The sequence below is a fragment of the Dysidea avara genome, chromosome 9 (genome assembly GCF_963678975.1).
Source record: "Dysidea avara chromosome 9, odDysAvar1.4, whole genome shotgun sequence".
In the NCBI taxonomy this organism is placed as follows: Eukaryota; Metazoa; Porifera; class Demospongiae; order Dictyoceratida; family Dysideidae; genus Dysidea; species Dysidea avara.
The window spans coordinates 32,349,411-32,368,531 of record NC_089280.1 but is presented as its reverse complement, the minus strand read 5'-3'; the positions used below and the strand labels follow the sequence as shown (position 1 = coordinate 32,368,531).

Here is a 19,121-nt window from a genome sequence, read left to right as displayed (position 1 = left end):
CTGTTTCTATATTTTACAGGTAGCTACAGCTTCTGTCCAGATCAGTATCAGCCATGAGTAGCTAGCCAGCGTTCCTAACCTATCCTCCATAACTGCAATTATAATGCGTTGCTATTTTACAGTATCACATATTTTCGGTTCATATGTAACGAAAGAGAAGGATATTCAAGTCTTAGGCCGCATTGACTGCTATTGCCACCTAATCTGGCTACAGATGTTGCATTTCAAAGCTGCATGAACTAGGGCTGGATAATACAATCCCCAGGGAACTACACTGCGAAGTGCTATATATCCCTATAGCTATGATTATAATTGTCTTAGTAATGTATCCATGCAGTTATGCTGATCTTACTTGTATTAATGAAATACATTGACAGACCTGTCAGCGAGCAATAAATAGAATGATCAAACTAACGATCAACAATCAATTGAACTACTGAAACTATAGTTTTCTATTAAGCACAGAATGCAAGAATGTATCGTAGTAGTAGCCAGCTACAAGTCATAACAACTCATTAACACAGTATGCCAATTGAAGCGATTCTAATAAATTCATTCATTCTATGGAGTTTTTTGTTCCTTGTTTACTGCATGGCTAAGTTTGATATAGGATGGAAAGTTGTGCTACCTGTTATAGGTTAGTTGCAGTATATTTATTAGTTTGAATAAAGAATTATGGCTTCTCTATTTTACTTCATCATTCATTTTCTATTAATAAGCACCATTGCTGGGTGCTGTCAGCAGAATACTTCATTGAAGTTCTATCCGGTAAATAATACTATATGCACAATGTATATAGTTTCCAGTCCATGGCTTGCTTTGTAGCTTCAGCATTTCAACTTGACTAGAACAACTTTGAATTTTAGCAGTGCTTCAAAAGGTTCTGTCATTATAGTTACTTCTGTTAAAATTACCTGAAATGAAATGTTGAAGAATTATAAATTAATGCTTTAGCAACATACCTCTTAAGTTGAGAGTTTACTGCACATCACCAACAGTTTTGTCGCCTGCAGCTAGGCTGATGCAGTAAGCAAGTTTTGTACCTATCTTCAGAAGTAAACATGATACAATAATCTAATCCACAACAGCCAATTGCAAGCTGTAAAAAGAGTGCGGCTCCCAAAAAGGCTATGGTGAAAAAAGATGTGAAATCCAAGGTGGCAGCCAAGAAATGGCTGTGATGATAGGTTAATGGTAAAAAATTTAATAACGACAATTCAGGTGAATTTGGTGCCGCTTGGTCTTGGCACAAAATTCACCTGAATTGTTGTCATTAAAATTTTAATTAATTCATGTAATTATAAAGCTGAACTCTACAGGGTGATCTTTTCATAGCTGAACACTCTACAGTGTGATTTGTTAGCAGCTGAACTCTCTACATGACGTTTCCTTTGTAGCTGAACTCTCTACAAGGTAACTTCTTCTAGCTGATCTTTCTACAGGGTGACTTGTTCGTAGCTGAAATATCTAAAGGGAGATTTGTTTGTAGCTGAATCCTTTATATGTGACCAGATTTTACAAAACTGATCCAAATCGTACATCAGGCAAAATCAAACTAACATCACCAGTGGATAGCTACACTATTGTACTAGTAGTTTTGACACTCAGTACCACTCAAACTACTCGAGGCTGGTTTCAACAGACATCTTTTCTGGGGGTTGTGTAGAGCTCAAATGGCAGTTTTAGGCATTGTGATGGACCTGGCTTGACAAGAATTAGTGGTTTACTGATGGACAACCTGACAATGTTGGCCAGATGTTTTTTCTGTGGATTTTGCTACACATCAACCACTAAGGAACCAGTACAGCCCTGTAATCTCGTCTCTGGACTCCAATCATGGTCTGCCTCCATTTTGAGGTCTAACCCTTGCCCACCCCACCACCCCCCACCCCACCACCCCCCACCCCACCACCCCCCACCCCACCACCCCTTTGTGAGCACTCGTGATACTACTTCACTCGTCCAACTGCTCAGATTTTCTATCTTATTTGGCAGGAAACTCTACAAGCAGCTACAAGTACTGGAATTGGTCTGAAAGGTAACAGATCGATGCATCTTTTGTGTAAATTTCGTACACGTGCTTGCTATCCTTGGACAATTACGCTGGTTTGAATTATTTAAAACCATCTATCTCGAAACTTCTAATGTGCGATTTGGATCGTTTTTCCAAAATCCAGTCACATATGATGGTTTCTTTGTAGCTGAACTCTCTACAAGGTAACTTCTTTTAGCTGATCCCTCTACGGGGTGACTTGTTTGTAGCTGAACTATCTGCAGGGTGATTTGTTCGTAGCTGAACTCTCTACAAGGTAAACTTCTTTTAGCTGATCTCTCTACAGGATGATTTTTTTGCAGCTGAACTATCTACAGGGTGATTTGTTTGTAGCTGAACTCTCTACAAGGTGATCTGTTTGCAGCTGATCTCTCTACACGGTGATTTTTTTGTAGCTGAACTTTCTACAGGGTGATTTGTTTGCAGTTGAACTCTCTACATAATGGTTTCTTTGTAGCTGAACTCTCTACAAGGTGACTTCTAGCTCATCTCTCTACAGGGTGATTTTTTGTAGCTGAACTCTCTACATACAAAGCGACTTCTTCTAGCTGGTCTCTCAACAGGATGACTTGTTCTAGCTGAACTCTACAGGGTGATCTGTTCATAGCTGAACTCCCTATAGGATGATTTGTTTGTAGCTGAACTATCTACATGGTGGTTTCTTTGTAGCTGAACTCTCTACAAGGTAACTTCTTGTAGCTGATCACTCTACAGGGTGAATTGTTTCTAGTTGAACTCTCTACAGGGTGATTTGTTCGTAGCTGAACTCTCTACATGTTTGCAGTTGAACTCTCTACATTCTGGTTTCTTTGTAACTGAACTCTCTGCAAGGCGACTTCTTCTAGCTGATCTCTCTACAGGTTGATTTGTTTGTAGCTGAACTATTTGCAGGACAATTTGTTTGTACCTGAACTCTCAATAAGGTGACATCTTCTAGCCAATCTCTCTACGGGATGACTTGTCTCTAGCTGATCTTTCTACAGGGTGACTTATTTCTAGTTGAATTCTCTACAGTGTGATCTGTTAAGTTTGTAGCTGAGCTCTCTCTTATTTCTAGCTGATCTCTTGATAGAGTTATAACTTGTTATATAGCTGAACTCTTTACACGGTAGTTTTTTTGATTGGTTGCTGGACTCTTTATGCGGTGACTTGTTTGTACTACAGAGTGACTTGTCTGTAGCTGAACTCTCTACAGAGTGACGTACTTGTAGCTGACATTGTATAAAGTAACTTGTTTGTAGTTGATCTCTATAGGGTAGCTAACTTGTTTATATAGATGAGCTCTCTACCGGGTAGTTTCTTTATAGCTGAACTTTCTATACAGTGATTTGTTGTAGCTGAACTCTCTACAATGTGACTTGTTTATAGCTGAACTCTCTTCAGTGTGCCTTGTAATTTTCTGAATCTTTACAGCGCCGGATATATTTGTAGCTGAACTCTCTACAGGGCGACTTGCTTGTAGCTGAATTGTCTATCAGATTAACTGTTTGTAGCTGAACTCCCTACAGAATAACTTGCAATGTAATATAATTCTATAATGGAGTAAGTTATAAACGTAGCTGAATGCTCTATTAGGGTGACTGTTCTATTAGAGTATCTCGATCTCGCACTAGCTACACGTAGTTGGCTTTGGAATCATAACTCAGTGATTTGTATTCCAATTCTTCTGTACTACTACAAGGACTTTCTATGATAATTATTCCAGCTACACACTGATTTTCAGCTCATTGTTCTAAGTGGTTTGCCTGGCAGGAGTGATAACTAATAGTTTTTTATTAATAAAAATTGATCGCATAATTGTGACAAAGGTTTGGTTTTGTCATATCTCGATGGCCTTTATCTGGATTCCTTTCAAACCACAAAAAGACACTCCTACAATAGTTACTCCATCTACATAGCATTTGCAGCTGATTTCTTCAAGGGGTTTACCCTGTGGGCGTGACAGACCTTTGACCTTATTTTACGCAAATAATCAGTGATAACTCTTCATCGGATTCCTACAAACTTGGTACTAAGATTCGCTTTAACGAGCCCTTTTAAGTACACCAAATTTCAGCTTGATCAGAGTAAGCATTTGCATTTTATGACAGATTTTGTAAAGTGTGCGAAAAGAAGAAGTCGAAGAAAAAAAAGAAAAAAAACACAAAAATACCTAACTTTGGCTGCACGTATCTCGGAAATGGCTAGAGCAATTTTCTTCAAATCTGGAATGTGGACTTCTCTACCTAGCCGGCACTTCTGTAGCAAATTTAGTTTAAGGGATAATGGAGCTACAAATGTGTGAAAACCACCTTTTCTCTCTTCCTGTTAATGTACTCACAGTGTGGTGCACTGGCTTCTTGGGCTGCACGACACACTACTGTGTGTCTTAACATAGCACAGAATTCGTACATTAATATACTGTATACTGTATGCACTTTCTGTGGTGTATTGAATTACAATCATATATCCAGCATAATTACTGTACAAGAAACCTGCCATACAACTGTACAGTAGTGTGTACGCAGAGAGCCAACTTCACAACCAACACACTTGCACTAGTCTATGTTCTGCGAATTCATGCATGTGTAACATGTAATTTTATTCTTCATGCATGCAATGTTAAGCTATATACACGCGTTCTTGTGTTCAGTACCACGCAATTTTAATCCACACGTGTGCAAAGTTGTAATTGAGCTGTACTGTAGAGTAACTAACCCATTATCAGACAGGCTCCAAAATCGGACAGGATTACTCAAGCTACAACAAGAATTTTCAAACAACTTGTATGTCGTTAGATAGTTCAAGGCTGTGGGACTTTGCACACCAAGTATCACCTTCCTCAGCTTCTTTGTCTGGTGGCAGCAGACCTGCAAAGTCATTTACGATTAATATGTATAATCCGGAAAAAAAGGTACACCCACAGTTTACAAATCACACTTATATTTAATCAATGGTGTTATATCTTTGACTTGAAGAGCAACTCATCTACTGTCTGAATATCCCCAGTTTATCTAATCAAATCCCTTAAATCACGAATTACAAATCAAATAAAATGAGACGTCACTAGAGTAAAAATTGCACCATAAATTTAAGTGTACGGAAGTATACGGTGTTTGTAAAAAGTATAACAATGTATACTTAATCAAATTTCCATATGTTTACATATTACTCCAGTGACGTCTCATTTCATTTCATTTGTAATGTGTGATTTAAAGGATTAGATTAAATAAACTGGGGATATTTAGAAAGTAGATGAGTTATTCTATAAATTAAAGCGTTGATTAAATGTAAGTGTGATTTGTAAACTGTGGGTGTCCATGAATCGACCTTTTTTCCTGATCATACGTATTAATTGGAAATGACTTTGTAGGTCTGCTGCCACTAGACAAAGAAGCCGAGGAAGCTGATACTTGGTATGCAAAGTCCCACAGCCTTGAAATATCTAGACATACAAGTTGTTTGAAAATTCCTGTTGTAGCTCGAATAATCTCATCCAATTTTGGAACCAGTCAAATTTTAGGTGAGTTTCTCTACCACCCTAATGTTCACTAATAGCATGTAAGGAGACAGGTTTAACATGAGGTGACAATGTGATGATCTCTTCAGGAACAAGTGTAAGTAAAAAATTAAAAGCTTACATTTGAGTATCCTACAGTACGATAACTGTATTATAGGGATCATGAAGAATTGGGTTTTATGGCCAAAAATACATATATCACCCTAAAACCAGACTCACAATACCTTCATAACAGCTTAACGATATTGGTTTGGATTAGCCAAGCCCAAAAATACCTTCAGAGCAACCCCATACTCTGCCAACAAGTTTCTATGGGATTTGGGCCTGATTTCTTCACTATTCAACATTACCTCATCTCGAGATGTGAGTTGTCTCCAACCGCAGGAGCTACGGTCCATGCATTACCTTTGTCCTTTGTATTCAGTTCTTTTCACTGACAATGCAAGATGTCGATTAGTGATAACACGATATGGCTTTCCTCTGGCTGTGTTGACTGGTTATCCTTCTACTTGCCCATATTTTCTGTGGCAAATGAATCGATTGCAGAGATGCTTCTTGTAATACTCTTTGTTTATAATGCTGTGTAACAGGTGGAAATAGCTGAAAATGAAGCATATTGGCCAACTCACTTTCATTATGTAATTGATTGTTGGAGCGTGCATTTAGATTTACTTTTAATGCGGTATGTATGGGTTCATTATTCACGACTATGTATGTTATAAAACCTGCTAATAATTTATTTAGTACGTGCTGCTTGACTTTCTGTGCTGGCCAGTACATTTGTTTCTTGTATGTTTAAGCTCAACTGATTGCTCCAGATGACAGGTGTAGGATAAGAACTAATTTTTAGCAAAGTAGAACAGGTTCATTCTGATTAATTGGCATGGTTTAATTGTTTACATTTCTTAACAGGTATTTCATTCTATGACAAGGGGTTGTCATGTAGGTACACGCTGTAGGTAAATCTGCAACCATGGTTAAAGTTTTGACCCGCCGAAAATTTGCTTTGACCTGTGACTAAGAGTCTTTTTTCAATCTTTGACCAGTGACTTGTCGACGATACTTTAGTACTTTTCGATTGTGGGTCAGACATTCTTAGCCTTAAACGTCGACTTGGCATGAATTTGGTGGCCTTGACCTTTGACTTTGACTGCAGTTGCAGGTTGACCTACAGTGAGTGCCTGTGTGTCACCCCCTTGTATAAATACCGGCTAATTGTTTGTCATGTGTTTGAATTCAACTGACTGTTCCAGATGACAGGTGGCTAAGAACTCATTCTTAGCAAAGTAGAACAAGCACATGCTAATTAGAATAGTGTGTTTGAGTTCAACTGACTGTTCCAGATGACAGGTGGATAGCAACTTGTTCTTAGTCTTCTCACAAGTCCCTAGTGGGATAGCACTCACAGAGAATTAGTGTCTTAGCATAGTAGAGGGATGTACTGATTTATAATATAGTTGGCATGGTTTAATAGCTTTTGTTTCTTAATGCACTGCTTTGCTGTGTAAGTTCTAAGTACTAAGGTATTTCATTAAACACCGATGTACTGGCCTGTATGCCCAGCTTGTAAGCCATTGTTTGATCAAGCTGCAAGCTGCCAGAATTGCAATATCCTGCTCATACAGAATTTTCAATGGTCGCTCCTCAGAACTAAGGGATCTATCAGATATGTTAAACAAACTAATTTAACTAACAACTAATGTGTGTGTGTTTTGTTTCTTTTTTGAGTGTGTGTTTGCCTTTCCAGGGTTCCAGCTGCTTTCAAACTTCTTGGTACCCTTGTGTTTAGGCCCCTTATTTATTTCCTGTACATTTGTCTTAAACCATAAGACATATAAATCATTCAACTAAATCAATTGTTGTAGAATATCAGTAGCTACACTAATTTATGTGCAAAATCACAGTGTACATGTATATTCAACGAAAAGATTGATGGTGTCTTCTGACTTCCCATAGCTACATCAATTCATCTTTATGAAACAAACTAGTTACGTAGATTGATTACCAGTTCTATAAAAAGATTAGAAACAAGTATAAGAAACATTAGGAATTTAAAACTAGAGTAGAGATCAACTAGAATATAGTGCACCAATAAAAAGTACTGAAACAAGCTTGAGTTGGTATATTATGACAGCAAACTACTGTAACAAAAGAAGTGAATATCCCTACTGTGTATTTCAATTACGGAAACTCCACATCACAGTAGGGATATTCACTTCTTTGCATTACAGTAATTTGCTGTCATAATACCAACTCAAGCTTACTTTTTATTGGTGCACTATCTTCTAGTTGATCCCTACTCTAGTTTAAAATTCCTTATTTTTTCTTAGCTAACCAGCTATAATTACTTAGGGCATGCATCGCAGAAAAGAATCCTTGGTGCTGATTCTCTACAAGGATTGTGTCTAATTGAAAGGTTGCTGTGTGGCCATGACTTGGGGTGTTGATGTAGCATGAGGATTGCAAAACTGTTTCTACTGTAACTCATAGTAATGGCTCACGCTTATTTATACAAGTAGAAGTAAAAATTAGGAATTTTAAGTTGGATTAAGGATCAAAGAAAAACGTAGTGAAGGATTTAATGTCCACTAGTATATCTGCAGGTATAGGCAACCTTCCTTGTTTCACCTTTTAACTATTCTCTTGTTTCACTACTTTTTTCTTGACCCCTAATCCAACCTAAAATTCCTTTTTTATAACATAATCATACAGAATGATAGTAACTGTACAGCAGGGATCAAAGGAGTAGGCGTGGCTCATGAAATAACATCACCCAAAGACCAGCCTCAATTTTCCCTGACAACGATGAGGCAGTATTGGTGAGGTACCACACAAGTTTTCAGATGGACCCGAAATGCTTTCAACAAGTTGCTACAGAATTTAATTTTTTTTTTATTCGACGGAATTTTCTACTGACTAACTGAGTAAGTAACTGACTGATGCTTTCAAACAAGCGTAACTCGATAATGGCTAAGGCTACGGGCTTGATTTTTTCGCTGTTCGACGTCGCATTGGCCCGACAGGTGCCTTTTGGCATACCGCAGTACGTACAATGCATCCTTCATGGACTTACCAGTGTCCTCCTTTGTGTCCCATTCATCTTTGCTGACAGGGAACGGGGGGCGCATGGCGCCATTCAGATGCAGTATGCATGGGGTTCACCAGTCATAATAAAGTTATTTTCAAAAAAAGTTAACAAACAAGTACACAAAAAAATTTGGAATTTCCAACTACAGTAGGGACCATAGCACATCGATAAAAAGTACGGAAGCAAGTTGGAGTAGTCCATGATATTAAATCACAGTAAAATAATAACAAGTGTTATATCCCTACTGTACATTTCCATTATGGTATCTTGAGCACGGTAGGGATATAACACTTCTTATTATTTTACTGTGATTTAATATCTTGGACTACTCCAACTTGTTTCAGTACTTTTTATTGATGTTCTATGGTCCCTACTCTAGTTGAAAATTCCAAATTTTCTCGTGTACTTTTAGGACATATAAACCAGTGCTTACTGCATTAAGAATAGTGCCAGGAATTCCATAAAAGGAATTTTGCATCAGAACGTGTGCTCCAACAATCAATTACGTAACAGAAAGGGAGGAAGACAATACACATTGTTTGCAACTATCATCCGCCTGTCACACAACATTAGAAATGAAGAACAGTACAAAAAGCATCTCTACAGTCAATCCAGTCACTACAGAAACTATGGACAGCACAGCACAGCCACAGGGATGCCACATCAAGTTATTGCGAATCGACACCTGCCGTTGCCAGCGAAAAGAACTGGAGACATAGGCAAGTCCATGATGTGTGCATTGTCGTGCTGCAGTTGGGGCAAAATTGCATCGAATAGCAAAGAAATCAAGCCTGTAGCCTTATCCATGGTCGAGTTAGGCTTGCCTGGAGGCATCAGTCTGGCAGTCAGTCAGCATAAAATTATGAAAAATTTTATAATTCTGCAGAAAGTTTTTGGAAGGGTTTGGGGTTATAATCTGAAACATTTTTGGGCTTGGCTGTGCCTAACCAACGCTGCCAATCTGTCATGAAGGAAGTTGAAGCTGGTTTTAGGGTGGAACGTTTGGCTAAAAAAGCCTAGTTTTTCATGTTCACTAATATACAGTACTACTGTACTGTATGATAAGCACTTGTGCAAGGGAAATAAGAATTTAAAGTTCAACATAGAATTAAAAAGTAACTGTACATACATATGGTGATAATTAGCAAGTTACTACATATATGAAACAGTATACTCACCATATATATTCACTGTAATAGTGCGATTAACTGATCCAGCCTCATTGCTCACAATGCATCTGTACTCTCCACTAATTGTTGTAGTGTATGATGACATGGTAGCACCCATAATAGTAGTCCAACTGCTTCCAGATTTTTCCTCCCAGGTATATACTAATTTTCCCATATCTGTAGCTTCACAAAACAAAATTGCATTACTTCCCATTGCTACATTAATATTCCTTGAATAATTAGTAATTGTTGGAGGATCTACACATAACACAAAATTATAGAGCTCACAAAATCATCAACAATAACTAACCTAAAACACTGATATTCAAAGTTGCAAGTATATTTTTTGCCCTGCATGTATACGCTCCTGCTGAAGATAACATAAATGAAGTGAAGTTAAGAGTTCTTATGCTTTTAGGAGCTTCATCAACACAATATTCAGTAGTCAAGCTGATATTTCCACATGTAGGTACCGTCATCCCCTCTGGGTCCCACCAGTCTACTCTTCTATTTCTATTACACTCACAGCTGACAAACGAACCACTACTCCCAACTGGTTTATACAATGTATTACCAGGAAATGGTTGACCATCCACCAACAGATTAACTTTATTACACTGTGCATCAATCAGAACACTAAAAACTAACACAAATAAAAGTGAGTAAATGTCTATCAAAACACTATGCCATTGGTCAAATAATACACACTGAATGTGTTGGTGTGTTCTCTACTTCAGTGTGCTATAAACTACATAGTAATATCTATATCTATGAATGTCTATTAAGGCTAATGGACCTATTAATTCTTTAAATCTTGTAGCTAATATCCTAACATGTTTCAAAGTGAGTATGCTATTTTTCCCCAAATATTAAAATGCTATACACTATTTTTAGACATGACTGAGGTCAACATTCCCCAAATCAAATCACTGTGTAGTCATAGTAGCAATATTAAAACTCCTATATATACAGGCATCGACATTCACAATAATATTATTCTTACACAAGTACACGAAAAAATTTGGAATTTTCAATTAGAGTAGGGACCATAGCACATCAATAAAGACTACTGAAACAAGCTGAAGTAGTGCACGATATTAAATCACAGTAAAACAATAAGAAGTGTTATATCCCTACTGTGCTCAAGATATGGAAATGCACAGTAGGGATATAACACTTGTTATTGTTTTACTGTGATTTAATATCATGGACTACTCCAACTTGTTTCAGTACTTTTTATTGATGTGCTATGGTCCCTACTCTAGTTGAAATTTCCAAATTTTTTCGTGTACTTGTTTGTTAACTTTTTTTTGTAAATAATTTTATTAAGACTGAATAGTGAAGTATCCATTACGCTTCATTGTCAGCTATGTTCAACCCGTTACACAGCATTTTGAATCAAGAACTACTCGAAAAAACGCCTCTGCAATCCATGAATACCGAAAGAAATGGTGCCGCATGCCCCAATTATATTAATTATCATCTGAAAAATGAAGTATCCATTGCGCTTTGCTGTCGGCTGTGTTCAAACCATTACACAGCGGTACAATTCAAGAACTGTTCGAAAAGCACATCTGCAATCAAAATAGCCACTATGAAAAATATGGATGATTACCATTACGAAGGGAAGCCATCATGTGCTACTGCCAAATCGACACCTTTCGCTGTCAGCAAAGATGAATGGGACACAAAGGAAGATACTGGTAAGTACTTGAAGAATGCATTGTATGCGCTGCGGTATGCCAAAAGGCACCTATCGAGCCGAAGCTACTTTGAACAGTGAAACAATCAAGCCCGTAGCTTTAGTTGTTATCGAGTTACGCTTGTCTGAAGGAATCAGACAGTTACTTACTCAGTCAGTCAGTAGAAAATTCCATTGAATAAAATTCTTTAGCAACTTGTTGAAAGCATTTCGGATAGATCTGAAAGCTTGTTTGGACTTAGTTTTACCTAACCAATACTGCCTCATCGTCGTCTGGGATAATTGAAGCTGGTTTTTGGGTGATGTTATATCGTGAGCCACGTCTACTCCTTTGTGGTCACTACAATACAGTTACTATCGTACTGTATGATAGATGTTGCACCGATACTTATCAGGGGCAAATCCTGGGGGTTTCTGAGGTTCCAGAAACTAGTCAAGTATATTCAGACAATTTTACAATTTTGCATTGATTTGCAGACGTTATCAAAAGTTCAGATCACTCTAATAAAACAGTTAACTATCCTAATAAAAGTCACACTTTTAAAATTTTCTTTAAAACTACTTATTTATACTATGCACCATAGTAAATATAGTCTAAAATTGTATCTCAGGATGTTTAAAACCTGAACATTTTCCTAGGAGCATGCCCCCAGACTCCCAGAATAGCATCATGTCTGTTGTATGCTTCAAACTTCACATACAGTAGTTCCACATCACCTCTTTGGCCTGCTCCTGATACTGTGTCAGCATAAGCAGCCGATACCAATCAACTCTTAACATATTTTAAATGTCAGCTTTAAAGATTGTTTGGGAAAAATTCTTACCAGATTCTATCTCAGAATACATACTTTTCAAAAATGTTCCGGGGAAACATGCTCCCAAACTTCCTAGATTTAACCCTTAAACCTGCAGCTGTTTTATAAAACGCAAGCACTGAAAACGCATAATCCAGTAAAATGGATCGCATGCATGCCTTGTAAAACTAAACTCTATAACACAAAAACTGTTAAAGCTATCTAAAAATGACATACACCATCTTACTCACCATTAAATATTGGTTTAAATGGTCCCATACTTCGTCACGTTCATCCAACCCAGAGATACTCGCTTCACTTTAAAAGAGTACAAAAACTATCTCTCCGTCTTCCTTCTTCACATAATGATGTACAAGAGGCCATAACTTGGCCGTACTTTGTTACATCGACTTTTGCTTGGTCTCATTTTACTCCTCACGTGATGGCGATTCAGTTGATATATAGGTATCACGTGATAACGTCACTGTCAGACGAGAACAGTGGCGATACAAACGTGGAAGGACTGAAAATGATTCGGCGCATCGTAGTGGGTGAGTTCCTTGTTTGTTTGTTGAAAGTTTATATACTGGCAGATAGCTTACTCTTTGCCACTTAATAAAATCTGTTTTTCGAAGCGATCAGATAAACACTTCATGACATATGCTTGTTTGTAACCACCTACGTAGATTGGCAAAAGTATTGTGCGTTTTCAATTCGTTTTTTATCAAATCCAGTTTTCTGGATTATGCGGGTTTAAGGGTAAAGTATGTATGCAACAGAAATTTAGAAACCTGTCACCAAAATTTCTGTAATCACTTTTGCTTCTCAACAAACTAAAGCTTACCTTCCCGAGCATTTAATTAGTGTATAGGCTAACTGTTTTAATAGAAAACATCCTGTCACATTACAGATTGGTATTTTGCATTGTTCATATTTTACATATAGCTTTGTATGTAACTAAAGGTAGATAAAAGATGTTAACTAGTAAGCAAATTTTAGTATTGGCAACAGAAATATAATGACATGTGCAGACTCATTATTGAAAAATGTAATATAACAGCCACACAATTTAGAGTGGAACCTTGATCATCTGAACACTGATTAACTGAATGCTCGATTATCCAAACACCAAATTGGTCGCAAACCTATCATGAATGGGATCCCAATTGCAAAGTTGCAGATGGCTAGCTAGTATACTTTGTATAGTAATGCTGACTGCTCAATTAGAGTATTTTGTCAAAAAGTATATAGTTGCTGAGCAAAGTATTGTATATAAATGTATGAAAGCTCAATTTTATATACTATTCCATTATATGAACATCCTTTCCCCCAAATTAATTTTCCACTGTAACTGTATAGCCGCAGTAACATGTACTTAAAAACCAGGTAACTTACTTGTTGTATACATCCTTAACTTACAATGATGACTTAGTATATGTTTATAACTCGCAAATGTTACAGTTAGTTCTATATCATGACATGATATATATATATGGTCATATCTTGAGGTGTACTGATTATCGGATCGGCTAAACTATTGGCTACTGATATGATAGTTTTTACCAGTATCAATATTGATACAGAACAGTAGGAGGACCGACATTGCTACCGATATTTATATAGTAGCAATAGTTTGTACATAAATAGATTATTATATTGATTTTCTAAATAATTCATGTGGCTCTTTAGTACCAGTGGCTTATTGTTCACTCTGCAACTAGCACTATGTGAAGCCATATAAATATACAGCCAGCATGGAAATACCGATGTATTGTCAAGGAGACCATGCTCTCAGTGTCAACGGTTGAAACTAGTGACCTCACCTCCAAATGAAACCATTAAGGAAGAACCTGTGCCTCTGCCATTTGTTGCACTGTAGGTGGTGCTACCAGCCCTCATGAGGACCTGTCGACTGTTATAATACTCCAAAGGGCCCAACTGACTGATGAAATCAGCAAACCAATACTACAATCTAAGGAAGATGGTCAAAAGCCTGATGACAATGCTTTGAGAGGAACACCCAAACAGACTTACCAATTGTTGGTAATCATGGGACCAGCTAGAGGTAAAGGATGGAGTACTTTATTGCAGGTATGATGATCACCAAAGTAAAACAGAACACTGGCAACTAGTAGTGCCTAAATGCATGCAAGAACATATACTCAGTGAATCCCATGCAGGATAGCAGGTGGACATTTGGGACATGACAAAACCTTTCACAAAGTAAGGGAGAGATTCTTCTGGCCTGGATATTCACAGACAATCAAGGAGTGGCCCCACCCCCTGTGGAAGAGTCATAATTCTTTTGATAGAAATACTGTATGCCTTGTCAGACCAAATCTATTTATATAACTCATGAAAACTGCATATTACCACCATTTATTACAAACTCACCTGAAACCAAAGTTAAAATAGCTTTCAAACTGTCACCCAGCACCTTCGTGCATACTAAGCGCCTCTAAAATAATTATTGTGTTGCTGATGTTTAAGACTTTCATAGCCTTTTAAACAGCTTTTTGATACTTAACTATCTGTAAACGCTACAAATCAACCTACTAAGAAGTGATCATTGCTGCTTAAAGAAATACAGCAACAAGAGAATCTGCTCTCCGCAACCACCCTATTTGTGCCCTTCCCCTTGCCAACTGCTGGATCTGCCCCTGCCCCTACAGCTGGTATATAGCAGTTGATATAATGGGACCCATCCAAAAACCAAGAATGGTAACTTATACACTTTAGTGGCCTCACACGCTGGGCAGAAGCGTATGCAATTCCAAATCAAGAAGCAGTGACAGTAGCTACAAAGTTAGTGGATAACATGTTTTGCAGGCTTTCTGTCCCAGATTAACTCCATTCGGACATGGGGGCTTAACTTAAAGGACACTTGATTAAGGAATTTTGTAGAATCCTTCATGTTAATAAAACTCACGCAACACCATACCGCACACAATGTGATGGACTAGTGGAAAAGCAGAACAGGACAATCCAGAGTATGCTGGCAACTACTGTACAGTCAGAGAGCAAACCAGTGTGGTGGAGTGGGAAGAATGCTTACCTAAGGTGTGTTTCGCATATGTGACCGTCTCAGTGAAAACCTGTCTAGTTTGCACAAGCATGCGTAAAGAGAAAATTGAAATTCAAAATAATTCATAAAATTACGCATACTGGAAGAAAAAATACGCAAGTTTTTATTGGGCCAGTACTAGAAGAAGGAAGATTCAAATCAATTAAACGTATATACCATCGTATTCGTCTGTTCATGGAGAGTGTGCAAATCTTTGTTTTGTTTCTCTAGCTTCAACGGTATGTGTGTCACGTGTGTTTGTTTACCATGTGGTAAACGTAAACAAGATTGTCATCGTTTCTTCTACCAAACTGCCTTCATTCATATCCATATGCGCAAGTATCTACAGGGTTAATACTATACCTTGGCTGATGTACTGATCCATGGTGAACGTGTTAAGCCACATTGCAATGTTGTTGACTAATCCAAATGAAAGTTATGGCTGCGAATGTAAGTGCCTGTAGTTTATTTTCAGTATAGTCGCTGTACAAATTGATTATCTTGCTCTTCCTACTGTCTAGTGCTATAATTCCAAAACTACATACCACAGAAGGCTGAAACTTTGGTGGTCCATTACTTGACCACTGCAGATACTGCTAAGTGAACAATTTTTGTAATTGTGCAAACCAGTCAGGTTTTTGCTGAGACGGTCACATATAATACTAGTGAGCATGTCTCTACAGGGTTTACACCATTCTATTTAATGTTCGGGAGGCAATCCAGGATACCACTGGATGTATGGACTACCACCTGGTAAATCAGAGACATACTGTCAATATGTATCCAATTTACGTCACTCTTTGGAAATGCACACTGCAATAATTGCCAGACAGAATCCACTGGTTTGTGCCCGTAGACAGGAGTATTAAGATTCGAAGGTACAGGTGACTTGGTATGGTTGTGCAACCCAGCTGTACCAAAGGGCACATCACGCAAGCTATATACCCCATGGACTGGCCCATATAAAATTGTCAAATGTGACCGGATATGCAAAAACCCGACATAATCGCACAAGCCTAAATTAACAGTATAAAGCATTGAGTACAATGGGTGAAATACTTGTGTATTATTGAAAAATTCCGCAACTTTTTGAACAGCTTTTTCTTGGTGAAGGGAGGGACTAATAATAAAAACCTGGATATCATCTTATTCGTCTACCCAAGAGGAGTTGGACAATGTTTATTTCAGTGAAGTACACCCAACGATACGCAAGTTATGAGTGTTTGTTTACGTCATGTCGAGGCAATCATATGTGATCGATTTTTCTTGACAAATTTGCCTTTTCATGCAGTGAAGAAAGGTTAGTAAAGGATAAACGTACCCAGTAATTGATTCCTCTATTCTTGACAAACATGATGCTGAAAATTTCAGCTCTGTACTTCAATCTGTTGGTAAGTTACAACCATTTTTGCAAGCGCCTGTACCTATACTTGCTGTACAAATCCATTTTCTGTTGCTATTTTGTAGGGCTGTAACTGTTATTGACATATTGAGTTGAAAATTTACCAGATGATACACTTGGTTAAGTACATTATAAATATTTAATAAACAGGAATTCGAAAAATGTGCGATTGTGTCGGGTTTTTGCAGATCCAGTCACAAATGCTTGTCAGATCTAGCATACAGGATACAAGATATAAACAGAAAAAGGAAGAAACTGGTAGTAAACTTTGACTGTCTTAAGCCTTATCACTCAAGAACACGAAGCCAACCAGAAGTTGTGATCACCTGAACTACAACTACTAGTACACATCCTACAAGTGCACGTACACAAGAACCACCAGGGATACACCTTGAAATAGTGGAAGACTTTGACGATCCAGAGATCACATCACCACAACCAACAGTGAGTCAAGGAGAAGCACAATGACAATATCCTCAGCATACAAATAGAAGAAAACCTGCAAGATATTCTAATGATTGATATGTGGACATGTCTTTACAGAAGAGGGGATGATGTAAGAATGATGTAACATTATACATGACTTAATCATGTTGCTGTTGTTCAAGACATTCAGAGCCTTTTAAACAGCTTTTAAGACTTCACAACTATTTGCAAAGGCCAAACTAGTAAAAATCAACAATGAGATACTACTAAATCATATATTATTTGCTGCTTCAAAAATGCAGCAATTATCAAGAGAATCTGGCTCTCCCTGAGGGGTCCAAAACTCCCTTGAAATCTCGTACAGCCTCTTTGAAATCTTCTTGAAATCTCAAATCTCAACTCATTTTGAAATCTCAAATCTTGCTGTAAAATTCCGTATATTCCCTGTATACTGCCATATATGTACGATCATAAGCACCACACCATAAAATATCAGCAACATTTGTATGGCTTCTAGAGCCGACATTCCGTGTGCTATTTTTCTGTGCTTCTCCAGATACTAATGATCAACGTGATCAGTCTATTCTGGATTTTACGATTTGTTTTGAAATCTGAAATCTTGCTCAGAAATCTGAAATATCGTACAGGATTTTTCCAGTTTTGGACCCCTCGGCTCTCCCCAACCACCTACAACTTGGCCTGTCTGTGTCCCTCCCCTTGCCAGCTCCTGGATTCGCCCCTGAATGCTGTGCTCTTTGAGTGTCGTGGTATAGCAGAGACTGATATCATTCTGTTTTTCTGGTTATTTTGTTGGTGACAGCGATTTTTAAGAAGCAAAACTGCTGCCAGCCTTGCTCGGACCATGCGAGTGTCTCGCAGCGCTTTCAAAGATGCGACATTTGATCTACTACCTGGAAATCTGTATCAGTCCTTGCCTTAACACTTAAACAGCATAATTAAGTAGTGTGGCCCTGCGGATCCTTGCCGGCTTGGGGCTTCTTCGGGCTGCTGGTTGTGTTGATTACTCGTGCCAGTTAACACGTCGCAGGTAATGGGCCTGGATTCCATTTGTACTGTCTCTAAATCATATATCTGTTCACTGAATAGTGTGACCGATCATTTTCTATGGTCGCTTAGAATTACGAACGGTGCCCTCAATCTCCTGTTAACATGCGTAGTGAACGCTTTTTACACAAAAATACTGATTCTACACGCGCAAGCAAATTGTGCGGCAATCCTTAAGTTATCGAAACAAAGCTTCAGTATTTTATAGTACACAAGAGTAGCCATTAGAGACAGGATGTTATCCGTAACACGGATAATGGGATTTTACTAGGATACTAATAATTCTAACCACCTTGTGTATAGAGACTATAGCCTACCTGTCTACACAGTCTATAGTGACTAACCTGTCTATACAGTCTATAGTGACTAACCTGTCTATACAGTCTATAGTGACTAACCTGTCTATACAGTTTATAGTGACTAACCTGTCTATACAGTCTATAGTGACTAACCTGTCTATACAGTCTATAGTGACTAACCTGTCTATACAGTCTATAGTGACTAACCTGTCTATATAGTCTACAGTGACTAACCTGTCTATATAGTCTATAGTGACTAACATGTCTATATAGTCTACAGTGACTAACCTGTCTATATAGTCTATAGTGACTAACCTGTCTATACAGTCTATAGTGACTAACCTGTCTATACAGTCTATAGTGACTAACCTGTCTATACAGTCTATAGTGACTAACCTGTCTATACAGTCTATAGTCACTAACTTGTCTATACAGTCTATATAGTGACTAATCTGTCTATACAGTCTATAGTGACTAACCTGTCTATACAGTCTATATAGTGACTAACCTGTCTATACAGTCTATAGTGACTAATAGTTACTAACCTGTCTATACAGTCT

At 37.9% G+C, this 19,121-nt stretch overlaps 1 protein-coding gene across 1 annotated transcript in view; it reads right to left on the bottom strand.

The window, feature by feature from the left end:
* Window positions 1-12,599, bottom strand: part of LOC136267074 (receptor-type tyrosine-protein phosphatase S-like) — a 336,067-nt gene extending 323,468 nt beyond the window's left edge. Inside the window, exons 1-2 of the mRNA XM_066062127.1 lie at window positions 12,557-12,599; window positions 9,819-10,067 (exon numbers count right to left, since the gene is read on the bottom strand). Of these exons, the coding sequence (XP_065918199.1) occupies window positions 9,819-10,067; window positions 12,557-12,584 (277 nt within the window). The 5' untranslated portion in view covers window positions 12,585-12,599. The remainder of the gene's footprint in view (window positions 1-9,818; window positions 10,068-12,556) is intronic.
* Window positions 12,600-19,121: the final 6,522 nt, after the last annotated feature.